The 27,347-nt window shown below is 40.8% G+C and overlaps 1 protein-coding gene across 1 annotated transcript in view; it reads right to left on the reverse strand.

Annotated features, from left to right (window-relative positions):
• Positions 1-1,219: 1,219 nt before the first annotated feature.
• GPR176 (G protein-coupled receptor 176) overlaps positions 1,220-27,347 on the reverse strand; it is a 120,786-nt gene continuing 94,658 nt past the window's right edge. The window contains 2 exon segments of the mRNA NM_001266154.1: positions 1,220-2,734; positions 7,916-8,168. Coding sequence (NP_001253083.1) covers positions 1,612-2,734; positions 7,916-8,168 — 1,376 coding nt within the window. The 3' untranslated portion in view covers positions 1,220-1,611.

A 27,347-nucleotide genomic window follows, 5' to 3' on the forward strand; every position in this document is an offset into this window, starting at 1 on the left:
CCACACCCAAGAGAAGTAAGGAAAACAAAACTCCCTACAGGGTCTAGGCTCCCTCCAAGAGACAGGGCCAGTGTGGTCAAAAGAGGGGACGAATGGAGATGCGGAAGTTTGCTGATGAGGACACCCACTTCCCTTCAAGCTTGCTCAAGGCACCAGACTAGCTCCCCTAAGTACCAAGAGCAAGAACAAAACACCCTAGAGAAAAGGGCAGAGCTGGCACTTGGTTTGTCCTCACTAACAGGGAAGTGTTATCGGCGGTTCTAATTCAACCCGGTGAAATCCACCCCAGAGGGGTCCCAAATTGCTTGTGAGGCTGATGAGTTGAGGACACTGCCCTCCCTCTTCTACCCACTCTGGCTCCTACAAAGACAGGGAAGGAGGAAGTGAAGAGCTCATCTGGGCCAGATGTTGCCTTGGCACTCTACAATGACTATTTCTCCCTGTTCTGTTCCTCCTCTGTGTCCAAAATTAAGAGAGAACCACAGTTGTACAAACAGACTGAAAAGGAGACTGGCCATACCTGAGTTCTGGAGTCTTCCTCGGAAGGAAACCATCTTTGTCAGATTCTTGCCAACCTTTCGGGCAGAATCACCTTTCCAAATCAGGTCTTTTCAGTTTGATGTTTCCAAAGAACCCAGCTTACACTAACTCTCCATTTAAAAAATACCTTTTAATTCCAAAAGTTTGCAGAAGATGATTTTTTCAATACACTTGACTCATACTGGTTGTTACATAGCACCCTTCATGCGAGATCATAGGGAAGAGAAAAAAACTACAGCGCTAGAGGCATCTCTCAGGCATCTCCCCCTGTAAGCTTCTCTCTCATTTGTTGAGAAAACACAATTTAAGGTGAAACACATAGTGAAGACTTTTCAGTGTTTTCCAACCACCACTGACCCTGACCGGAGGGGGCAGGTGGATCTCTCTGAGGCGTTGGTGGTGCCAAGGGAAACTCAGAATTATCAAGGATGAAATATCTCCCTTAATCCTGGCCACATCTATTGTCATGTCTACCATAGGTGTGGAATCGTCATCCCTCACCTACATCCCAATGAAAGGGATGAAGGGTATCAGGAGAAACAGTTGAGTCATATGACTCGGGCTTCCAGAGAAATGGTGTAAGATGCCAAATCCCTATCTTCTCAATAGAAAATGTTTTACATGTTTAAGTTAATCAAACAGGCATTTTCTCTGGGGCCACCCTGCTCCATCATGATCTTGGAATTCCCTTAGAGTGTTCCTGCTCCCTGGGAGCTCTGAAAGTCTTCTCTCCGTGTGTTCTCTCCGGAGCCCAGGGAAGCGAGGCATCCCCAGAAAGTGTACACGGAATACCCGCCTCAAGACCCATTCGAAACTGCCCAGCTCTTGTCCCCACAGAGAATAATGTGGACTTCACTAAGGACACGGACCACTGAGATGGATATGTATACTCCCTCAATAAAGAGGACACTGGATTTTATGTAGATTTCCCTATCATTCAAAAGCATCTGGCCCATATTGCAGGAATCAACTCATACTGAGTTGCAAGGAGATCATACAATCATATGGCCACAGTATTCCCACACTCTGGTGGGATATGGAAGCTCCCCATTGCTTCCAAGACCATCCTTGCTAGGAATCCACCTTTGGAAAAATGCTCACTTTATTGTTCCTGCTCATCTTCCGCTCCACCCTGCCAACTTTGGGCACCTTTGTCTGGATCAGCTCTTCTGGGGTGTTACCCAAGGGGGGAAGCAGCCGCTTCTTGCTGTTTCGGGTCTCTGAGAGCCACTGAGGAGGCAACTCAAAAGGCCCAAAGCCAAACTGCAGGGAATACTTATCAGGGAATGTTTCAGGTTCCACAGGGGCTGCTGGTGCCACCTGGGATATAGAGTCCACTGTGCCCAAGGGTGGGGCAGAGGGCACAAACTGTGGCCCCTGCTCTCCCTCCAGGCAGGTGCTAAATATCTCCTTGGCCTGGAAGTCAGCTGAGCCAATGTACTTGGCCTCACTCTCTTCCTCATCCTCTGTGGGCTTAAAGATCTGCTGCTGCCCAATGTGGAACATCTCCAGGAGCTGGCTGCCCGAGCGTATGCTGGGTTCCAGGCTGGCCTCAGCCACGCCGCTCCCTGTACTGACCACATTACGGCGACTGTACCGGTGGTGTAGTTGTACCAGGGTCCCTATCAAGCACTTGCGGACAGATTTGTTCACAGTAAGAAAGAGAACAGGGTTTGCCAGCAGGGAGACTTTGGGGAGCCAAATGGCAGTGAGCAGCAAGAAGACGGAAGTGTCGGGGACATTGAGCACGGTCTGGTAGACGACCAGGGTGGCATAGGGCACGCTACACAAGATGAAGACCATCACCATGGAGAGCAGGGTGGCGTGCAGCTCGGCCTCCCGCTGGGAGGCATAGGGAATAGAGATGGTGTTCTGTGGGGTCCGGAGCGCTGCTATGATGACCTTCTTCTTCTGGCTGGCACTCAGGGCCCGTCGGATCAGTATCAAGAAGAGGAACACCACCGCCACAGGCACAATGACCGTGGTGATGTTATACACCAGAACGTACACGAGGTGGCCCAAGGAGTTGCTCCAGACTTCCGTGCAGGTGGACGTGGCATAGATGTCGGCCACATTGGTTACTGCAAACACAGGGACACTGGCCACCACTGCATGGGCCCAGATGTACATCACCAGTTCACGGGACTTGGCATCAGATATTTTCCTCTCCAGTGGATAGAGGACTGAGTAGTACCTGCAAGATACACAAACAAAATTAATTCCACAGAAGACACTTCTTAAATTAGCGGAATCTATATCACCAAAAGCAGGTGAGAGGGAAGAAAGGTCAAGTTCTTTTATTCAGCCTAAGATAAAGAAACACTGAGGGAATCCCAGAAGCCAGACCTTAAGTTTTGAGGACTTTGCAAGTACAATAAGAAGCGTCACTAGACGAAAAAACAGAAACCTTTCCAAAGCGGCAGAGGAAAGCCCTGTCCTCACCAGGCGTTACAGGAAAACAAGGAAACAATTTCAATTCATAGCTAGCTTTATCACTGTTGCTACCAGGATGAAATCTCAAAGAGTGCTCTCAATATAAAAGATTTCTCCATCTGCTATAAAGATATCTACTTTTCAATTTGAGGGTAAAGGGTAATTGGTAAAAAATTTTACGTGGGCTAAAGAAGCTTTAGGGCAATCTTCAAAGCTACCAACAGAAATCAGTTTGTCTACACACATATCTAAAGCAGACTACGCCACAGTCCACATATCATTAGCAATTACATCTGTTCAGGGCAGAAGAACCCAGGATGAAGAATGGATTCTGACAAGGTCCTTTCACAAAAATCAATTCAGCTGACAAGAGTTATGCCTGCTCAACAGTCATTGCTCCCACGATAATCACTCAGTAATCCTCAGGGCAATTAATAGGTCTAAAATGCCTGCACAATTAGATTTTTGTTAAAATCAGATGAGACATTGGTTTTCCTTCCAACCATTAATTTGATCGTCTATAACCACCTAAACAGAATTCCAAAAGCACGCTGTTTCAGTATCACCAGAGATTTGAGGGAACCGAGTAACTCTTTGGACCCTAGAACCACATCTGTAGTAAAAGGGCTGCTACTAGCCCTCAGAGATATGGTCAGTTTCTTCACATTAGTTTGGCCATATCTGTGCAGTCAGTTAATGCTAGGGTTGACCTTACAACCTTAGTGACACCCATTCACTTATAGGGCAAGTAAGCAGGCAAGCCTTCCAATAACACGTACTTCTTTTTTTTTTTTTTTTTTTTTTTTTTTTTTTTGAGATAGAGTCTCACTCTGTCGCCCAGGCTGGAGTGCAGTAGTGCAATCTAGGCTCATTGCAACCTTCGCCTCCTGGGTTCAAGCCATTCTCCTACTTCAGTCTCTCAAGCAGCTGGAATTACAGACATGCACTACCATGCCTGGCTAATTTTTATATTTTTAGTAGAGACGGAGTTTCGCCATGTTGGCCCAGTCTGGTCTCAAACTCCTGACCTCAGTTGATCCATCTGCGTCGGCCTCCCAAAGTGGTTGCATTACAGACGTGAGTCACTGTGCCCAGCCTCCTGTAACAGGTACTTCTGAGCACCACCTATGCACCAGGTCCTGTGCCTGGCACTGGGTTATAAGAATGAAAAGACACAGGAATGTCTCTAAACCCAATGGGGACAAAGATACACACACTAACAATTACGAACAAGGAGATGACAGCTCTACTAGCCGCAGGCACAAAGGAGGTACAGGTAGCGCCTAAAGCCATCTGGGAAAATAGCAAGAGAAGGAGACACTGCAGTGGAGTCTGGCAGGGGGACCAGCAGAAGGGGAACATTCCAGGCTGAGAGAGATGGGATGTAAACACAATAGTGACCACGGACAATCGGGGAAGGAGGGAGCATGGTAAGATGTGTTCTAGATTTCTTTCTGGGAGGAGGGAAAAAGAGAAAGAAGTACCTAAGTGATGCATGCTTTCACTTTTTTTTCTCTGAATATAGGTAGTTTTCTAAGGACGACTCAGTAAATATGTGATGGCCCCACCCCTACACATGAATACATGCTTAGGAGTTCACTGGCTCTGACTGCCAGTCCTACACATGAACACATGTCCTACACACCCCTACACATGAATACATGCTTAGGACTTCACTGGCTCTGACTGCCAGTCCTACACATGAATACATGTCCTACACACCCCTACACGTGAATACATGTCCTACACACCCCTACACATGAATACATGTCCTACACACCCTACACATGAATACATGTCCTACACACCCTACACATGAATACATGCTTAGGAGTTCACTGGCTCTGACTGCCAGTCCTACACATGAACACATGTCCTACACACCCCTACACATGAATACATGCTTAGGACTTCACTGGCTCTGACTGCCAGTCCTACACATGAATACATGTCCTACACACCCCTACACGTGAATACATGCTTAGGAGTTCACTGGCTCTGACTGCCATTTGCTCACTGACATGTAACAAACCCAGGCTTCCATTAATTTCCAGTCCTGTTATGTGTTGGGAAGCAGATTGCAACATAAGCACACAGGCTCACTATAAATAATGTTCTTTTTTTTTTGAGATGGAGTCTGGCTCTGTTGCCCAGGCTGGAGTGTGTACACCTCTAAACGGTGAAGCAAGAAGTGTAGATGACCTCCCGATTAAACTGCTGACTTAGTGCCATGAAACAAATAGTTATGAAGGAAGTGAGAGAAAAGACTGTCTTCTCTTCTTCAGGTGTACATGCAGATGCTTGCGAGTAATTTGCATCTGTGAATAACAAAATAGGAATTTATCAGCCCTGTTTTCCTACTAAAAGGACTTGTTTTACTTTTTTAAATTATGGTAAAATTACAATAGCTTTTCTGCTGGAAAGAAAATGAGAATTTCTTACTGTTTTCGTATTTCTTTGTTTAAGACCAAGGCCCCAGAAATAACCCACAGGGATTATTGCACTACTTCCAGGTATAACAGCAAACTGTTCAGAATAACGTATTCTCCTTCTTGTTGAGTCTTATTTAAAAAAAGAAAACCTTTCAGGATTCACAGCAGCATTACTCACAATATCCAAAAAGTAGAAACAACCTAAATATCCACCAACTCGTAAATGGAGAAACAGATTCGGTATACTCCTAAAATTGAATGAATATATTATTTGGCCATGAAAATGAATGAAGTACTGATACATTCTATAACACGAACTTTGAAAACATGCTGAGTGAAAGAAGCCAGACACAAAAGAACACACATTGTACGATTCCACTTACATGTAATGTCCAATAACGTAAACATACAGAAAAAGAAAGTAGACTCATGGCTGCTATGGTCTGGGCACAAGGAGTGACTGTAAGTAAATGGGCACAAGTTTCTTCGTGAGTTAATGGAAATATGTTAAAATTATATTGTGACGGTGGCTGTACAACTCTATAAATATACTAAAATTCATTGACTTGTATACTTTAAATAGGTGAATTTTATCATATGTAAATTATATCTCAGTCCAGAATATCAAACTGAAGACTTAAGACTTTACCAGAGCAGGTAGTACAGGGGGAATTCAGCAGGACACTGAACACAAAATGGTTCGACATAAAAGGCATTAGCGTACCCACCAGAAGCACTCTTGAGAAAGGACTCTGACTTCACTCTTATATTCGAGTCCTGTGCAATGGCACTTTCCAGATATTCAAAAAGCAATGGAAGAGACATGCAACGTCACCATAAAGCAGGTGTGGCAAATTGGCATCTCAGGGCATACGTTCACCTTGCTAAAGGGATTCGGATGACCCACATAATACTTTTTGAAAAAATATTAATTGCCAACATTTTAAATTATGGAATTCTAGATTTTTTTATTCCTCTTCTGAAAGAATAGAAAAGTCCTGCCCACTGAATCTAGATTCCTACAAAGCAATTATTAGCTGCAACTGCTGAGCGGCTGATCCCCATGAACGGAAATGTGGACACACTCTTCACAGGCCACAACTGCAACCTGGCCTGTTATGGCTTGACTTGTCACCTGCCTTGTTTGGCTCCATGGATGGTGAGATTCCAGTCCCTTCTAAAGAGCTGCAGCTGCTCCTGGCAAGATTTGATGGTAACATGATTGCAGAAATATATCTAAGGAAGAATGTGCCATCAGAAGGGAAGCCTGAGAAAGAGAGGCAAATATTGGTGCAGCCCATCCTAACACAGGCCATAAATAATTCGCTTAATTCTTTCTACTGCTCTGGAATCTGAGGCTCAGAAAGTTTAAGCAACTTTACCCAAAGCCACTCAGCTAGAAACCTATGTAGGCAGGACTCAAAGTCAGGCTTCTATTCCAACATCCATTCTCTTAACCACAACGGCAATGACTTCTCCCAGTATGCTGGGGGCTTCATGTAACTCTGTGTCCCTCCATGCAGACAGCATCAGGCAGCTGAAGAAATCAGGGTCCCTGGCCTGAGAGGCTGAAATGACTCTACAGGTGAGTTATACAATCAATACCCTCACAGGTCATTAAGGTATTATGTTTTGAATGGACAAAGAGTTCTAAATTTTCACATTAATCTAAAATGTAGTTAAATTTTAACATAGGGCATAAAATCAGAACAGCCAGAACTTTCCCTTCAGCAATGTTTCCTCTCTGTTAATCTTGAAATCGAAAGTACTCATGGATATAAAATACTTTTCAATTTTTGCTTGCTTACTTAATTCAATTCTCTAGAATATATTATCTAAACTGTATTCATGAAGCACTAGCTAGAAAAGAAAAAGGCAGGAATTTGCTGATTATGAGATCTTTACACAATTTTCATAAAATTGATCAAATTATGTAGAATTGCAGTAACTGAGAGGTAAGGTTCACTTCCAAATGAACATCCTTTTAAAGAGGATGTGAAGAGAAAGCAATCACCACTGCAATATGAAGCCTTGGAAATCAATCCTCCAGAGGAATTCTGGTGTTACCTGGCCAGATCCAACTGGACCATCTAATCATTTGTTAAATAACCACTGAATCATTCCCTTTTTCTTTCAGAGATGTTCCATACTGCATCAAAAAGCCCTCGTTGCAGAGTTACCGATCAGATGAAAAATCTACTGCAAATTACAACACAAATACCACCAACTGCAACCACGCTGAAGTGACACCGTGATCTAGCAGCTCCGCCCCAGCATCCTCACCATGGAACTCCCACCCCCAGGTCTTCTCTCAATGGTTCTGTTTTCCCTGGCTGTTGCTAAATCAACCTGTCCTTTGTGAGGCATCTGTTTTGGACATTTATTCTCTTTCTGTTCATCACAAGCAGACTAAAAAGCAGTACACGGAACACTGACTACTCATTTGCCTCATGATGCTAATTTTTTAATACAACTCAAAAGAAAGTTAGCTCCTGGCTACCTGATCTTACCTGTCCAAAGCAATAGCAGGGAAGCTGAGGATGGTCACAGAACAGAAGACTTTGTGCAAAAATTTGACGACCTTGCAGAAGAGCATGGTGTAGATCCACCAGCAACAGTGAGGACTGGTGCTGAGGATGATGTCGAAGGGCACACAGACCAGGCTGGCACAAATCCCCGAGCAGGCCAGGTTTTTAATGAACCTGTTGGTGACAGATTTGAACACGGTTGTGCGGCAAGTTGACCATAACACCATGAAGTTTCCTGGCCAGATATGAAAGAAAATAAAATAATTTAAATAAAAATTTAAAAACCATAAAAAGGAAAAAAATACAGGTTAAAAAATGTAAAAAAAAAAAAACCACATTTGAGAGTTGATTTCAAAAGATTTAATTTAAATCCTATTACAATTTAAATTTAACATATTATATGATATATTATGTCAATTAGGTGACATTATTAAATCACTTACATATCAATAAGTCTAGAAAAAATTTTAGTGGTGAGATTCTCTATTTACTTTTGGGCAAAATAGTATTATAACAATAGCTTAGTCTCATCAGCATATAAACAATTTGTTAGTTATTACTTAATCCCAGGCAGTCTGCTCTTATCACGTTTTCCAATGACCTCCACGTTGCCAAACTCTGCAATAGAAATACAGTGCAAGCCACACATGTCATCTTAAATTTCTGGTAGCCACATTTTAAAATAGTAAAGAGAAGCAGGTGAAATTTTAATATTTTTTATTCAACCCAACAGATCCTAAATATTTCAACATATAATGATTACTTTAAAATTAATATTTTGCATTCTTGTTTTTATACTAAGTCTTCAAAATCCAGTGTGCATTTTATTTTACACTGACAGCACATCTCAGTTTGCACTAGTCACCTTTCAATAGCCACAGGCAGCTCGTGACCACCATACTGGACAGCACCATTCTAGACGTCAGCAGCGGCGATGCAACCAACCATCTCTCTTTGAGCATTGTCCTCTGCGGCTTCCACAGGCCTACAACCTCCTGGCTTTCCTTCCACCCTCCCACTTCCACCTATCCTTGGCTGCTGCAAGTCTACTCTTACCAGGTTTTGCAGAAGAGCATGGTACAGCTCTGCCCCCTCTATCCTCTCTCAGTAGCCTCTCCCTACGTTAGACTACCCATTCTGGTAATTTTCCATCAAAATGCTAATGACTCCCAAATTCAGGTCCTAAAGTAGGCGTTTCCTCTCAGCTGTAGACTCCTTTTTCCAGATAAACTTCTGATACCCCTCTCAATCCCCACCATGTTCCTCAAGGGACTCTGATGCCTACTCTGATGCCTACTGCCTAATCTCATACCTTCCTTCCCCTGGCTTGCTGGGCTCCTGCCACTCCAGCTTTTGATCCATTCCTGAAACACATCAGGGCTAATCCTGCCTCAGTGCCTTTGTACATGTTTTTTTATACTGCTTGGGATGTTGTTCATATGGCTGATTACTTTAAATCCCAGTCTTAGTTTAAATGCTGCCTTGTCAGAAAAGCCTTCTCTAACCATCATTTTATTTTAAACACTAACTGCTCCTGCCTCCATTATGCTCCATTATCATATCCCATTGCATCTTTCATAGTTCTCATCACAATTATTCATTTGTTGACTTGTTATCTCTCCATTTCATGAAGAAAAACTGTATCAATCTTGTTCACTGTTATAACTCCATGCCTAGCTCAGTATCTGGCACAGAGTAGGCGTTCGATAAATATTTGCTGAAGAAATGAATTTGTAAAATAAGCAGACACACAGTAATCAAAAGTCCCTGTGGTAAGAGAACGTCTTTTGTAGTATGTATGTCATGTAAAGATACTCTAAGTCAGCAAGCAGTTCCCAAATCTCGCCATACATCGGAATGACTGTACCAGATACAAGTGCATAAATATGGCACTGGGAACCTGCAACTGTAACGAGCACATTGGTCCAGCTGGCCCCCAGACTACAGTTGCTTTTAAACCACTTTTAGACAGAGTCCACAGCCCCATGCCCAGACTCTCACAGGGAACCAGGCCTCAGGTGTGCAGGCCTGCCTGCCGAGGGGTTATATTAGCATTTACATGCTCATGAATGAGGAAAGTTGTTTTCATGCTGTTATTTCTTTAAAACCAGAGACTGCTATAATCACATTTTATTTCTATCTATTTATATGCCTCTAGGCAGCATCCAGAGCCTAATCTCTTCTGCTATTAACAACCTGAGGCTAAAGAATCCTGTGTTCTTTCCATTCTCTAAACCTCTCCTCTCGTTCTCTCTCCTCATTTAAAACTGACTCATTTGGTTCAAAGAACCTGAATTGGACCAATATGTCAGGAGAGGAGCACCCATACCCAATACCCAATTGGCTATGCATTTAAAAATAAATATGTGTGTGTGTGTGCTTGTGTGTGCACGTGCATGCCCACACAGCAACACAGCAAGATAACTATATGATTATTTAACCTCATTAGCACTTCAGATTCTCCTTCGTTTTACAAGGCATACCAAGTAAGGATAATTCAGTATATATTTAAGTAACAAAAGTTTCAACCTCCATATACTTTTTATTTTAGAGGTCACATTGTAAGTCACCTAATCTCCCCTAGAAATGATCTAAGTTCTGGAACCATTCCAATTGCTTATGTATTCCCATTATACTTTCTAATGTTGAATTCCATGACAATACCCAATGCCGTAGCTATGGACACAGCAACACAATTAGGATATACTCACAGCCCATACAACCAAAAAGGAAATAAGAGGTAGAGAGTGGTGACATTGGTACAAGTCTGCCCTCCCTGGGACTGCTGTAACGCTGTCATTCCTCAAGAAAAATAACTAATGGATACTAGGCTTAAGACTTCAGTGATGAAATAATCTGTACAACAAACCCCCATGACACATATGTACCTATGTAACAAACCTGCACATCCTGCACATGTAGCCCTGAACTTAAAATAAAAGTTAAAAAATGCAAATTAAGATTTCTCTTTCTGTAATATACATAATAGTCAAAGAGAGTGGATTTGGAAGCCAAAACATGTGAATTAACCACAACTCTGACAAACCGTGCTTGATTGATAATGAAGAACCTTTTTCCAACTAAATTTTGCCTCTGCAAAATTTTAGCTTTGGTTGTCCTTTTCAACTGGTTTATTGGCTTTGCATCTTTGAGAGCAACAATTCTGGCCTTTTAAAGAGACTAGCAACTAAAATGAAAAAGATACTCCAAAAGAGCATTGGGAAATCGTGTGCATCTGAGAATCCTCCTGGCAAAAAAGACATATTACCCCTTTGAAAACTACCAGCTTCCCCAGGCTTAAAGCAGTAAAAGATCCATGGCCATGCTTTTACAGAAAGATAACACACCACCCAGAATATTCTAAAAACTAGAACTTGAAAAAAGCTAATGCAAACTGGAGGTGATATTAAATTACAAGGAAAAGTCTATGACAGACTGTGCCAAGAGAGAGGCCAAAGTGGATCCACAAGGGTCAGAAAGCCTACAAAGGAACTTTTACACTCAGTATACACCTTGTGATGCAAGAGGGAAGTTTAAACAAGTAACAGTAACCCCATAATAGAAGAAACAACCAGTCGACAACTACTTTGTGTTACTGGATTTTTTTAATGCCTTCTTTGCTTCAGTTTGCAGTCCAAAATGAAACCAAGAAGAGTCTCTTGGGTTAAAAGAACTGTGTGAAGGGCATATTAGGAAAGGCTTTTAATTAATATGCCAGGTAACAACAGGAATGACTTTTAACCTAACTATGCATTTATATATAAATTAGCTTTCTTATATAGAACATACAGTTGGCTCTTGCTTTTTATTATTATTATTTTTTATTATACTTTAAGTTCTAGGGTACATGTGCACAGCCTGCAGGTTTGTTACATATGTATACATGTGCCATGTTGGTTTGCTGCACCCATTAACTAGTCATTTACATTAGGTATATCTCCTAATGCTGTCCCTCTCCTCCTCCCCCCACCCCATGACAGGCCCTGGTGTGTGATGTTCCCCACCCTGTGTCCAAGTGATCTCATTGTTCAGTTCCCACCTATGAGGACATGTGGTGTTTGGTTTTCTGTCCTTGCGATAGTTTGCTCAGAATGATGGTTTCCAGCTTCATCCATGTCCCTACAAAGGACATGAACTCATCCTTTTTTATGGCTGCATAGTATTCCATGATGTATATGTGCCACATTTTCTTATTCCAGTCTATCATTGATGGACATTTGGGTTGGTTCCAGGTCTTTGCTATTGTGAATAGGGCCGCAATAAACATACATGTGCATGTGTCTTTATAGCAGCATGATTTATAATCCTTTGGATATATACCCAGTAATGGGTTGGCTGGGTCAAATGGTATTTCTAGTTCTAGATCCTTGAGGAATCGCCACACTGTCTTCCACAATGGTTGAACTAGTTTACAGTCCCACCAACAGTGTAAAAGTGTTCCTATTTCTCCACATCCTCTCCAGCACCTGCTGTTTCCTGGCTTTTTAATGATTGCCATTCTAACTGGTGTGAGATGGTATCTCATTGTGGTTTTGATTTGCATTTCTCTGACAGTGAGTGATGATGAGCATTTTTTCATGTGTCTGTTGGCTGCATAAATGTCTTCTTTTGAAAAGTGTCTGTTCATATCCTTTGCCCACTTTTTGATGGGTTGGTTTGTTTTTATCTTGTAAATTTATTTGAGTTCTTTATAGATTCTGGATATTAGCCCTTTGTCAGATGAGTGGATTGCAAAAATTTTCTCCCATTCTGTAGGTTGCCTGCTCACTCTGATGGTAGTTTCTTTTGCTGTGCAGAAGCTCTTTAGTTTAATTAGATCCCAGTTGTCAATTTTGGCTTTTGTTGCCATTGCTTTTGGTGCTTTAGTCACGAAGTCCTTGCCCATGCCTATGTCCTGAATGGTATTGCCTAGGATTTCTTCTAGGGTTTTTATAGTTTTAGGTCTAACATTTAAGTCTTTAATCCATCTTGAATTAATTTTTGTATAAGGTGTAAGGAAGGGATCTAGTTTCAGCTCTCTACATATGGCTAGCCAGTTTTCCCAGCACTATTTATTAAATAGGGAATCCTTTCCCCATTTCTTGTTTTTGTCAGGTTTGTCAAAGATCAGATGGTTATAGATGTGTGGTATTATTTCTGAGGGCTCTGTTCCGTTCCATTGGTCTATATCTCGGTTTTGGTACCAGCACCATGCTGTTTTGGTTACTGTAGCCTTGTATAGTTTGAAGTCAGGTAGCGTGATGCCTCCAGCTTTGTTCTTTTGGCTTAGGATTGTCTTGGCAATGTGGGCTCTTTTATGGTTCCATATGAACTTTAAAGTAGTTTTTCCAATTCTGTGAAGAAAGTCATTGGTAGCTTGATGGGGATGAATTTGAATCTATAAATTACCTTGGCCAGTATGGCCATTTTCACGATATTGATTCTTCCTATCCATGAGCATGAAATGTTCTTCCATTTGTTTGTGTCGTCTTTTATTTCATTGAGCAGTGGTCTGTAGTTCTCCTTGAAGAGGTCCTTCACATCCCTTGTCAGTTGGATTCCTAGGTATTTTATTCTCTTTGAAGCAATTGTGAATGGGAGTTCACTCATGATTTGGCTCTCTGTCTGTTCCTGGTGTATAGGAATGCTTGTGATTTTGCACATTGATTTTGTATCCTGAGACTTTGCTGAAGTTGCTTATTAGCTTAAGGAGATTTTGGGCTGAGATGATGGGGTTTTCCAAATATACAATCATGTCATCTGCAAACAGGGACAATTTGACTTACTCTTTTCCTAACTGAATACATTTATTTCTTTCTTCTGCCTGATTGCCCTGGCCAGAACTTCCAACACTATGTTGCATAGGAGTGGTGAGAGAGGGCATCCCTGTCTTGTGCCAGATTTCAAAGGGAATGCTTCCAGTTTTTGCCTATTCAGTGTGATATTGGCTGTGAGTTTGTCATAAATAGCTCCTATTATTTTGAGGTATGTCCCATCAATATGTAATTTATTGAGAGTTTTTAGCATGAAGGCTGTTGAATTTTGTCGAAGGCCTTTTTCTGCATCTATTGAGATAATCATGTGGTTTTTGTCTTCAGTTCTGTTTACATGCTGGATTACATTTATTGATTTGCGTATGTTGAACCAGCCTTGCATCCCAGGGATGAAGCCCACTTGATCATAGTGGATAAGCTTTTTGTATCACATCTGTTCTTTTTTCCTTTTTATCTTTCTGACTTAGGATTACAGGTTGAGTACCCCTTATCCAAAATGCATGGAATCAGAAGCGTTTCAAATTTCAAACTTTTTCAGATTTTGGAATATCTGCATTATATTTTCCAGTTGAGTATCTCAAATCCAAAAATCCAAAATCCAAAATCCAAAATGCTTCAATGAGCATTTCATTTGAGCATCAAGTTGGTGCTCAAAAAGTTTCGGATTTTGGGCTGGGTGTAGTGGCTCACGCCTGTAATCCCAGCACTTTGGGAGACCAAGGTAGGCGGATCACGAGGTCAAGAGATTGAGACCATCTTGTCCAACATGATGAAACCCCGTCTCTACTAAAAATATAAAAATTAGCTAGGCATGGTGGCGTGTGCCTGTAGTCCCAGCTACTCGTGAGGCTGAGGCAGGAGAATCACTTGAACCTGGGAAGCAGAGGTTGCAGTGAGCCAAGATTGCGCCACTGCACTCCAGCCTGGTGATAGAGTGAGACTCCATTTCACACACACAAAAAATTTTCAGATTTTGGAGCATTTCAGTTTTGTATTTTCAGATTTAGGATGCTCACAGTGTGACTAAATATTTTTTATGATTCCATTTTATCTCCACTGTTCGCTTATTATTTATACTTCTTTTAAATTGTTTTAGTGGTTGCCCTATATTTACAACATACATCATGAATTATCGTCTACATTCAAATACTGTTATACTGCTTTACATGTAATATATGAATCTTATAACAGTATTGTAATGGTTAATACTGAATGTGAACTTGACTGGATTGAAGGATGCAAAGTGCTGGTTTTGGGTGTGTCTGTGAGGGTGCTGCCAACAGAGATTCACATTTGAGTCAGTGGACTGGGAAAGGTAGACCCACCCTCAATCTGGGTGGGCACAATCTAATCAGCTGCCAGCATGGTAAGAATAAAAGCAAGCAGAAAAACGTGGAACGACTAGACTGGCTAAGTCTTCTGGCCTCCATCTTTCTCCTGTGCTGGATGCTTCCTGCCCTCAAATATCAGAATCCATGTTCTTCAGCTTTTGGACTCTTGGACTTACACCAGTGATTTGCCAGGGGCTCTTGGACCTTTGGCTACAGACTGAAGGTTGCACTACTGGCTTCCCTACTTTTGAGGTTTTGGGACTTGAACTGGCTTCCTGGCTCCTCAGCTTAACAGACAGCCTATTGTGGGACTTCACTTTGTGATTGTGTGAGTCAATTCTTCTAATAAACTCACCTTCATATATGTATCTATCCTATTAGTTCTGTCCCACTAGAGAACCCTGACTAATACAAGTATATTCCTAATTCCTCTCTTCTAAGCTTTGTTTTTTTTTTTTGAGATGGGGTTTTGCTCTGTTGCCCAGTCTGGAATGCAGTGGCATGATCCCAGCTGACTGCAACCTCCGCTACCCACAGGCTCAAGTGATCCTCCTGCCTCAGCCTCCCAAGTGGCTGGGACTACAGGTGCATACCACCATGCCTGGCTAATTTCTGTAGAGACAGGGTCTTACTATGTTGCCCAGGCTTGTCTTGAACTCCTAGTCTTAAGTGATCAGCCTGCCTCCGCTTCCCAAAATGCTGGAATTACAGGCATGAGCCACCGTGCCTGGGCCTCTTCTCAGCTTCTTGAACTGATCTGACAATCTGTCTTTTAATTGGTATATTTAGAATACTTACATTTTTATTGTCATACATTTTATTTTTATATAAACTGTAATTCAACATACATTGCTACAATTTCTTCTGTCAGCAGTCATTTAACGTTTAGAGTAATTAAAAATAAGAAAAAGTCTTTTATAGTTACTTCCATTTCAATCATTTCTGGAGATCTTGATTTCTTTGTGTAGATAGAAGTTTCTGTCTGGTTTCATATTCCTCCAACTAAGGAATGTCCCTGAGCATTTCTTGTAGTACAGGTCTGCTGGTAATGAATTTCCTCTCTTTTTGGTTGTCTGAAAAATGTCTTTCTTTTTTCTTCATTTTTGAAAGAGTATTTTTGCTGAGGATAATTTTCTGAGTTGAGAGGGTTTCTTCCCCCAGCAGTTGAAAGATGTCACTCCATTGTCTTCTGGATTGCAGTTCCTGATAAGAAGTTTCCTGACTCTTACCTTTGCTTCTCTGTGTATAATGTGTCTTTTTTTTTTTTCTCTACCTTCCTTCAAGATTTTCTCTTTGGGCCGGGCGCGGTGGCTCAAGCCTGTAATCCCAGCACTTTGGGAGGCCGAGACGGGCGGATCACGAGGTCAGGAGTTCGAGACCATCCTGGCTAACACGGTGAAACCCCGTCTCTACTAAAAAATACAAAAAACTAGCCGGGCGAGGTGGCGGGCGCCTGTAGTCCCGGCTACTCGGGAGGCTGAGGCAGGAGAATGGCGTAAAAACCCGGGAGGCAGAGCTTGCAGTGAGCTGAGATCCGGCCACTGCACTCCAGCCTGGGCGACACAGCGAGACTCCGTCTCAAAAAAAAAAAAAAAAAAAGATTTTCTCTTTGGTTTACAGCAGTTTAAATATCATGTGTCTAGGTAGTTAAATATGATGTGTCTAGGGGTGTGTGTGTGTATGCGTGCACGCACACATTGGTTAGGATTATGGTTTGATGTCTTTTATCATCATTTTAATAGCTACATAAAGGCAACAGTGCTTTCATGGTCATGCCCTAATTCATTTTATCTATTGTATATTGATGGTTTTTTAAAACTGTTTCCAATATTTCATTATTATACAACGCTGAGATCAACATCCTTATATGTATAATCTTTGGGAATTGAACTGAATACTTACTAGGGATAAATTACTAGAAGCAGAATTTCTGGGTTAAACAGCTTGCACATTGTTAATATATATTACCAAAGGACTCTCCACAAATGGCATGTGAGAAAGTTGGTTTCCCCAAATGCTCACTAAAAGTTCTGCAGCCTCACTAAAATGTTTGCAACTGTGCATGTTTCCTCTATCCTAGGATTTATGTCTTTCTAGTTCTAGAAAATTTTCATCCATTGCCTCTTTGAATTTTATCCTACCTCTTTCTCTTTATTCTCTTTTTCTGGATTTCTTGTTAGACTTATGTTAGACCTCATTCTATTGATTATATCTTAACCACTCATTCTTATTTTCCACCAATTCATCCTCTTCTGAAAACTGGGTGATATTTCTCAAGTTTACCTTCCATTTTTAATCCATTCTCTATTCATCTGGAAGTAATCATATCATCCCCTCTTTTATTTAAAATTTGTGTTTGCATCTACTTCAATTGGCCTGTTCTTTATTCCTAGTATTCAATTTTCTATGGCTTCCAGTCCTTCGTTAATCTGTAATCATTTTTAAATGCTTATGTTTTCTTTCAGATTATCCTGTTGTATCTAGTTCTAGAAGGATTAATTTTGCCATCTGTTGGGTCGGCTTGCTGTCCTTTCTGGTTTTTCTCAGATGGTTCCTAACATTCAATTATGAGCTCATAGTTTATGGGGGTTGTTTTTCTGTGGGAGGTTATACTACCTGGCTATAGAAGTGTTCTAAGTGGCTGGCCAAGCATACATTAGTACTTTGTTGCATTTTTGTGAGCAAATAAAAGACAAGATGGTTGACAGATCATTCTGAGAAAGGTTAAGTTTGTAGTGAAATTTTTATCCTAGGGAGATGCAGGATATTTTAATAACTAAGGACACAGATCCAACCCAACTCCCAGACTCAGTACCAAGCTCTATCACTTACCAGCTATGTGATTATGGGTAAATTAACTTCTCTGTGCTTCAGTGTCATCATCTATAATGTGAATGTAATAACAAAGTCTATGTGCAAGAGGCATTGTGAGGGCTAAATTAGTCAATACAGTAATATATGTACAGTGCTTAGAACTGCTTCTTGTGAATAGTATGTGCTGTTTAAATGTTATACACTACTGTTACTATTATTTACATGAAGGTTTCAGAGGGAACCAAGAAAAGGTCTGAAAGAGAGAAAAAGAGAGAGGTTTGGCCAGAGGAAAAGGAACATTGAGCTGTGTGTAGAGGAGACAGAAGGGGAGAGCTCAGAAGGGAGACCGAGGGCCTTGGTTAGCAGCTAGGAATGTGACATGGTAGGACTGACTGGCCCCAGCTTCCAAATGGGACACTGAGGTCTCCCAAGGGAGAATCACCCAGGTTTGCCCTGTGAAGGCCCCTTGAGTGGTGCTCCTCGGGCAGAATCACATCAGATTGTCTCATGTGGTCAGAATGGGTGCCCCGGGACCATGGAGTTTGGGCGACTATGGCAAACTCAGTGCTCTTCTTCAGACCTGTAGACATAACTTGCCTCTCTCCTCCTTGCTGTCATCTGGATTCAGTGGCTTCACAAAAGCCTTTCTTTCTCTCTAGCAGAGAGGGCAGGAACCACTGTGAGGCCTGCTTTTCCAAGAATGTCCAACCTTGACTCAAAGCAAACATGAAACATCTCAGATTAAGGATATCCCTTCTCCAGATAGGTCCTGCTTCTAGTATCTATGAAGTCTACTATAAAACATTCAATATACCCCACAGATGATGTAAATTAATACAGCCATTATAATAAACACCAGGGAGGTTCCTCAAAAAAGTAACAAGAGAACTATCATATGATTCAGCAATCCCACTACTGGGTATATATCCAAAGGAAATGAAATCAGTATCTTAAAGAGATATCTGCACTCCCATGCCCATTGCAGCATCATTGCTGATCACCAAGATATGGAATCAACCTGTCTGTCTGTCAAAGGATGAATGGATAAATGGACGAATGGTATATATACACAACAGAATACTGCAGCCTTAAGAAAAGGAGGAAATCCTGTCATTTGCAATAACACAGATGAACCTGGAGGAGATTATATTATGTGAAATAAGCTAGGAACAGAAAGACAAAGACCACATGATCACATTTACATGTGAATTCTAAAACAGCCGGAATTATAGAAGCAGAGCTGCCAGTAGGACGAAGCATTGGGGAGATACTGGTCAAAGGACACAAACTTTCTGTTAGGAGAAATAAGTTCAAGAGGTCTACTGTACAACATGGTGACTACAGTAAGCAATATATTATACACTTAAAACTGCTTTAAAATGTAGATTTTAAGTGTTCTCAGCACAAATAAAAATGTGAGATAAAGCACATGTCAATTACCTTGATTTAGCTACTCCACATTGTATACATATTTCAAAATACATGTTGTATAACACAGATATATACCATTTTTGTCAATGAAAAATATTTTTTAAAAGCAACAACAAAATAAAATGCCTCACAGAATTCTTGCAGCAGCACACAAACACGATACGCCTTAATAGAATGCCAATATGAATTTAAAACCACACAAGGTTACAAAAATCAAAAAAGATATCAATGACCTTGGCATTGTTTCATTAAGAAAAAGTAAAAATCTCAAAGTAATGATAACTGGCTGACAGTGTTTTAAACTCACTTAGCTAGACAGCTTGAAACAGCCATGAGATTATTTCATCATTATGAAAAGAGTTTTCTAAAATGTTATCTGACCAAGGATATATTACAAATAATAAAACAATGATTCTAACTATACTTGGTTACTTGTTTAATAAAAAACAACAACTAGCCAGGTGTGGTGGCTCACACCTGTAATCCCAGCACTTTGGGAAGCCAAGGCAGGAGGATTGCTTGAGGCCAGGAGTTCGAGACCCACGTGGTCAACATAGCAAGACCTCATCTCTACAAAAAATAAAAATAAAAAATAAGAGAGCTTAGCCTGGTGTGGTGGCATGCACCTGTAGTCCCAGCCTCTTAGGAGGCAGAGGCAGTAGGATCACCTGAGCCCAGGGGTTGGAGGCTACAGTGAGCTATGATCCCACCACTGGACTTCAGCCTTGATAAGAGAGCAGGATCCTGCCTAAAAAAAAAAAAAAAAAAAAAAAAAGCTTTGAAAAATATTAATCAATCCAAGACATGTTCCCAATAGGTAGCCAGCAAGCACCCTTGTGCATTTAGGCTCACAGGATGAGGAACTAAAATTTTTAACCAAGATGGAAAAAAACTATTCCATTTTTTGCCACCATAACTAGAAAGCAGTGAAAGCATTCCTGAATATCTGAGGGCATTGCTCTATTTTTTTAAGTATAATTCAAATGTAGTTTCACTATGACACTTATTTTTGAAAAGAGTTGGTTATGTATTCATTATTTGTAAATAAATAAATATTGCCAGAGAATATTCATTATTTGTGAGATTAACAAATTAAATCCATATTAAAGAATAGTAGAGGTACAAAAGTAACTTGATTGATTTCACTAAAGGCATTCAATGGTTCCCTACTTCCATTAAAGAAAAAAACAAGTTTAAACTTCTCAACATCATACAACACCCTTTAAGATATAACCCCTGGTTACCCGCACACCTACTAACTAACGTTGCAGCATTGTGATGGAATAGGATAACCCTGGAAATTTAAAGGTCAAATTCATGTTTTTCTCTGAGTCCTTAAAGCTGCTACCCAAGCAAAACCTCCAAAGAGAATGAGAAAGAGTAAGAGAGACAGCGAGGGAAAGACAAGATAGGAATACAGAACTCCTCAGTGTAGAGAAGTCAAATGATACCTGGAGAGTTCAAAACAAGGGACTGTGAAGCTCTATGGACCAGGAAGTATGATGGAGGGTGGGGAACCAACATTAAACAACTGAGTTTCAAAGTTCACACTTCCAAAGCAAATACTTATAAAAAGTTCTAAATAGCTCTAAAAAGGATTCTATCTTATTTTGATTTTTAACAATGTTGTTCTTGAAACTACGCAGATAACATTTTCTAAGTGACCAGAGAGTCAGTGCTGACTGGGTGATAAGAAATTTTTTTATTTCGGGATTTTTGCTACTGGTAGCAGAATTATGCTACTGGTACTGGTAGCAGAATTATGGCCAAAGAATGTAGGGGAAAATCAGCTTGCAGCCATAGGGCTATGCCTCGCGGTGTTCAGTACAATTTGCTCTACCTCCCAGTCTATAAAGGTTTGAGCCTCTTCCTCACTAAAGAAGTGTCAGTTTGCTGTAACTTATGATTAAACTAATACCTGCCCAACTCAGTTTAAGCTGATTGCTATTGGCATGAGAAAATCATGTTATTTTAGCTACAATTCATTTGATTCCAGAGGATTTTTTCTGAAATGATGCAGAAAGTTCAAACTAAGCAGGAGTTGAATTCACAGGAAGAAGCTATGTAGTAAGTTCATTAAAAGTCATGGTGAATATTAAACAATTACTTTGAATGAAAAGCATCTTAAGAAATATATATTCCCACTCTAACCATGGATGGTTTCTTCTCAGAATACTTGTTCTCAAAGAAGAATGCAGATAAAATATTAGCAAGATTCACTTTTGTAACTCTATATTACAAAATATATATAAAGAGACTCCAACAATAGCCTCATCCAGTCAGCTCCTGTGAGGCCACACACAATGGATTTTAGGTGAGTCTATAATAAATGCACATATCTTTTAGCAAGAATGGTATCCCAAAGGGTAAGGCAAACTGTATAGCATGATCAAAACAAAACTATTTCAGCGACCACAGTCAAGTCTGCCCCATCCTTGGGGCTCTCTCATGGAATTCAGAAAGCCCCTGAAATTAGTCATTCACGTCTTTCAACACACAGCAAGACAGATACAGAGACATAAAGTAAGAAGAAAAATACAGTCAGAATCTGAATTGTTAACTCTTCTCCTTATATTTTCAGTGACTTGAATATTTTCCATATAAATCAACTGGAAAACTTTCATGGCTTCACAAGATACCTTCTCTCTGGTCGCTCACATTAGGTCTATTAACCTCCTTGAGAAGTACATTATTCTCTGAAAAGCAAGAGTCTTGAAATCATGGACCCCACTTAGCTGTGGCAGTGTTGAAACCCTTTAATAGCAACAGGTTCCACTTCCCTACTTCCCTACTTCCCTTTTCATAGGTACATGGAGAAAACTTCCAGGGAAAAGAAGGAAAAGTTTTACCTACTTCTACCCGTTGTTAAGCATGCTCCCTTTGGATGGCCATCTGAACAAGCCACGCTTGATGGAGTGGACGTGAAATATCTACCACACAGGCCATCTTACTAAGAGGTTCTTGCCCATATCAAATTACTCATGCAATCTTTAAAGCCTGGGAAAGCAGCGTCCGTATCTTCTGTACCGTTCATCTTGCACTTAGGCTTCCTGGGTTATTTCTCCCCTTGCTTATTGTAAGATTATGAAGCCTGAAAAGAACCTTATCTGAAAACTCTGTCAACCCTCATAAGCAACAGACATGGTTTCATATCTAGGGGTTGCTTCATAAAGACCTAAACAGATGAATACATTAAAACTTGAAGTTTAATATAACAATGGAATCATCATTTTTTTCCTGTGTACTCACTTTTATAAGTATACCTACTGACGATAACTACCTTCAACCAACAAGCTGAATGTTTACTATCTTCCCATTGCCAACACACAGTGTCAGAGCTGCTTAGAGAGATGTATTCAACAATGATACATCACACTACACTGTAATTAGTCTAGTGAACGTTCAGGGAATACTCATGCACTCTATTCTACTTCCTCTGTTCCAGTAACTATAATTATGCAGTCCGAAAGGAAAAATTATGTTGGCAATATTTCCAAAGACCCCAAGGGTAAGATAATTAGAGGACTAAGAAAGGAAAGTGAGCCTGATCCTGCTTCAGTCTACTGGGACCCAGCATAGCTGATGTGAACTGGAGAAATAAGATTTTGGAAATGAGAGCTTCTTACTCCTTACGATCTGACACAATCTGACAATGACATTAATTAAAAGCTGAAAATGTCATTCATTTTTCTATAGCTGAATTTAGGAGGCAAGGCAGGAGAAAAAGGAGAGGCCTAAGGGGAAGGAACTAGAAATGGCATTCCAATTCTTCTAACAGATTTTGGGACACTCTCCCACTACTGAGGAGGTTCAGTTTCTCTAGAGCAGACCCCTTGTGTGTCCTTCACCACTCTCTCCTCTCCCTGCAAGGAAGGAGAAGGCCAGCAGGAGAGGAGTGTTTGTGCAGTGAGGAGCTGTGAGAGCCAGAATAGCAGATGGGGCAAGAGCTGGGGGTAGCCAGATCCAGGATGAGGCCGGAGATAGCTGGCCAAGACATGGAAGGCTCTGGAAGGAAATGATGGATCTGAAGGTCACAGCAAGGTCAAGAATAGAACACTTAACCTTCTTCTGACCTGAAAGAATGAGTTATAGCACACAGGCCATGAGAGCCAGCCAGCTCAATAAGAGAATGGAATAAATGCTCAAACAGAATGCTGGGAGCCACGAGCTCTGTAGGAAGGAGGGAGAGGGGCAAAGTAAACAAAATAACAGATTGGCACATTGGTAACATGGAAGGAGCTTGATAATTAAGACACTCTGGTCTAGACCCAGAATATCTATGATTCTAGACCCAGAATAATATCTATAATAATATATATAATTCTAGCAGAATTATCTATGATTGCTTTTGAGGTAAGAACTAAACTGGCAAAGCGTATGTAAGGGCCTTGCAGATGTAACATGATTTTGGAAGTACTTGTCTGTAATGAAGTGCATGTGGGTGGGCAGAAACAACACCTTTTGGAAAGCAAATCCTAATACTTGCTTTTCTCTCTTTTCTTCTTCAGCCCTCCCTCAAGTAAACATGGAGAGAGTGGAAGAGAAGAGGGCAGAAATAGAGAGCAAAACAATAGGGAGACTTATTTCAGTTCCATTTCTCTCCCCATGCTAAGAGCTATTTTGTATGTGTATTTCCCAGTGACTTTAAGCAACGGAAACTTTCTGTGCCTGAATCTTCATTAGTCACGTTGCGGAAAACTGGACAAAGGTTTCTTTGCTTTGTAACATTTTCTAAGCATCCAAGATTCATGATGGTGATGGCCACAGTGACACAGATACGCAGAGGAGAATTCACCTAATATTTTAGCATTCCATGAATAATCAGTTTCCAATTTCTGCATTTTCACTCTAATATTAGTTGATTTGAATAACATTGAGTTATTTACCATGTAATTTTCCTGCTGGTTCAAAAAAATGCAATTTCGAAAATGCTATTAGCCTGTTTAAAGCAGTAAGATCAGTGAGGAGATGTCACCTCTTATTTTCTCATTATGAAACAAAACACAGGGGAAAGAATTTTCTATCCTGGGAAAGATCGATTTTCTACTTTCTAAGTTTGTAAAATACTGGCTTTCATGGTGCAATCAATATCACTGACTCAATGTGGATGAAGCAAATAAGATAAAATACAAAATCTGGTCATTTTCATTAAGCCACAGTTTCCATTAGTCTTGCCCTTGGTGTTATTCTTGTAAAGGTTTAAGTATGCAAATACCACGGCTGAAGTCTGATCACTGGATAATAAATATTAGCCAATAAATTTTAATATTACCCTAACTAAGGAAACAAAAGTGAGCATATATGCAAAGATCAGTGACATGCTGCAACTCTTTATTTTTCCAGTATAAGAACTCTGAAATTTTTTAATAGGGGTAAGAACGTAATCTACAACACCAAACAGATTTTATATACTCATATATGGATGGAAGGAGCCTCGAAAAGTTATCTACACTTTTCTTGTTTCCAGATAAGATTATGTAAGTCTTATGTAACAGAAAGAACAGCTATTTTTGCTAACTGTTAAGAGTTCTGGCAAAAGCAAATATCGTAAGCCCCTCTTCATCAGCCTCTGAGATGGTCAATGATCTTCACATCCCTGTGTGGGCCTCTCCCATAGTCAATGAAGTCGACTTGTATGAACAACAGGACATGACAGAAATGTCTGTGAGATTTCCAAGGCTAGGTCATAAAAGACATTGCTACTTCTGTCCTCATCTCTTTTGAATCACTTGCTCTGGGGAAGGCCAACTGACATGTCTTGAGGAAACCCAAGCAGTCCTATGAAGAGGCTCATGTGGTAAGGAACTGGGGCCTCCTGCCAACAGCCATGTGAATGCACCAACTTGGAAGTAGATCCTCCAGCCCCACTCATGCCTTCAGGTGGCCACGGTTCTGGCCAACATCTTGATGCAATCTTATGAGAGACCTTGACCCAGAAATACCCAGCTAAGCTGTTCCTAAATTCCTTATCTACAGAAATTATGAGAGATAATAACTGTTGCTTTAAGCTGCTATGTGTGGAGGTCTACCACTTAGACACTTTGCATAGACTCTTACTTCTTTCATCTTCAGAATGAAAATGATAAAATTTACCTTTTAGAGCTGTTGTATTAAATGAGATATACAAAAAGTGCCAAACACTGCCTTACTCATTACGTGTTAAATATAATACCACATAAGCATTATTATGTGTGAACTTTATTTTGCTGATCATGTAACTATAAATTAGTGAGACTTATTTCTAAGTCACAAAAGGCATCACAGTAGTCACTGAGCAACCACAAAATAATGTTTTTTCAGTGTCAGATTTTACTTACCCTTCCTTTGAGACAAAAAATTTTTAAAAATCACATAAACTTTAAGCTCTTTTAACTCTTGAGAGTAAATCTCCTTTTAATTCTCTGACTTTCTAAGAAATGTAAAGAACACCAAAACCCAATTAACAGTCCTTAAAATAATTTTATCAGCTTAATTTCTTTTCATCAGTAAAATTAATGAAATCAGAAAATGTAGCTCCTTGACTGTCCAACAGTGATTTTGCCTGATAAGTAGCTGTTGGAAAGACCACAAAAGCCATAGTCAAGGCACATCAGTCACTAACACTGAGGGCTAGGCCTATGGAATGACAGTAAGGACTCAAGGATGGTAGCATTTACCTTTACCCTATGGGATGACCTTAACCAGATTATTCAAAGGCCTTGGTCTGTTCCCAGTTGGACATTAGAAACTTCCAACAACACTTATGTCCAGAGTATGCTCTTCTGGTTTCCCTGCTACTACTTTGGCCATTTCTCAGTACTTTTTGCTAGCTTCTCTTCCTTCATCAGGCCCCAGTCTTGACCCTTCTCATGCTATCCTCTTCTTTAAACTATTTTAGGTGAAATTTTAATAGCTTCCATGTATATTGTTTGACTTTACCTCTTATCTGAGCTACAGACCCAAATATATATAAGCCAACCAGATATCCATACACCCACCTGACTTCTTTATTTTGGACTCTCACAAGTATCTTGGACTTAACATGTCCAACCTAAGCACTTGACCTTTCCCAAAACTCCTCCTCCACCAATATTATCCATCTCAGAAAATGGCATCTCCATCCCCCTGGTTGCTCATGTTAGAAACATGGGAATCCTTGCTACCTTCTTATCACTCAGCCCCACATCCAATGCGATATTTAGTCCTGTCAACTCTACCTACAGAATGAATGCATAGTGCAGCTGCTTCTCTCTATCCCCACCAGCACCACTCTGGCCTGTCACCCTTCACCTCCACTGCTGCAGCTCCTCACTGGTCTCCCCACACTGCTCCTCCAGCCCATCTAACGCACTCTCCACACCACAACCAGACCAACCATTTTAACAGCAATTAGGAACAACACTCCCCTTCTTGAAAGTTCCATTGCCTTCCCATTGTTTGTAAAGGCAAAACCCAAAAGTCTAGCCTGCCCACCACTACACTGTGAGAATTAGGAAAGCTGTCCCTTCCTGTTCCTTGTAATAGATGACAAGTCTATGACTTTGAATGTGAATGGCGTGCCCTAGAGTACTGCTATCCTACAGACAAGGGAGAGTAGCAGCCCCATGGGCCTTCATTTGAATCCCTAAAACTTCAAAGCTCTCCTCTGCCTGGGGGGCTGATATGGTTTGGATGCATGTCCCCTCCAAATCTCATGTTGAAATGTGACCTTCATTGTTAGAAGTGGTTCCTAGTAGGAGATGTTTGAGTCATGGAGGTGGATCCCTTATGAATGGTCCAGTGTCATCCCCGTGGTAATGAGTGAGTTCTCACTCTGGTGGTTCACACAAGAATTGGTTGTTTGAAAGAGCCTGGCACTTGCTTCTCTCTCTCTGGCTCTGTGTCTTGCCATGTGACATGCTGGCTGGTTCCCCTTCACCTTCTGCCATGATGGCAAGCTTCCTGAGGCCCTTGCCAGAAGCAGATGCTGGCACAATGCTTCATGTACAGCCTGCAGAACTGTGAGCCAAATAAACCTCTTTTCTTTATAAATTACCTAGTCTGAGGTATTATTTTACAGTAATGCAAACTGAGTAACAAAGGAGGCTTCCCAGACTCCCAAACAAC

Source organism: Macaca mulatta, chromosome 7 (genome assembly GCF_049350105.2).
Source record: "Macaca mulatta isolate MMU2019108-1 chromosome 7, T2T-MMU8v2.0, whole genome shotgun sequence".
NCBI lineage: Eukaryota > Metazoa > Chordata > Mammalia > Primates > Cercopithecidae > Macaca > Macaca mulatta.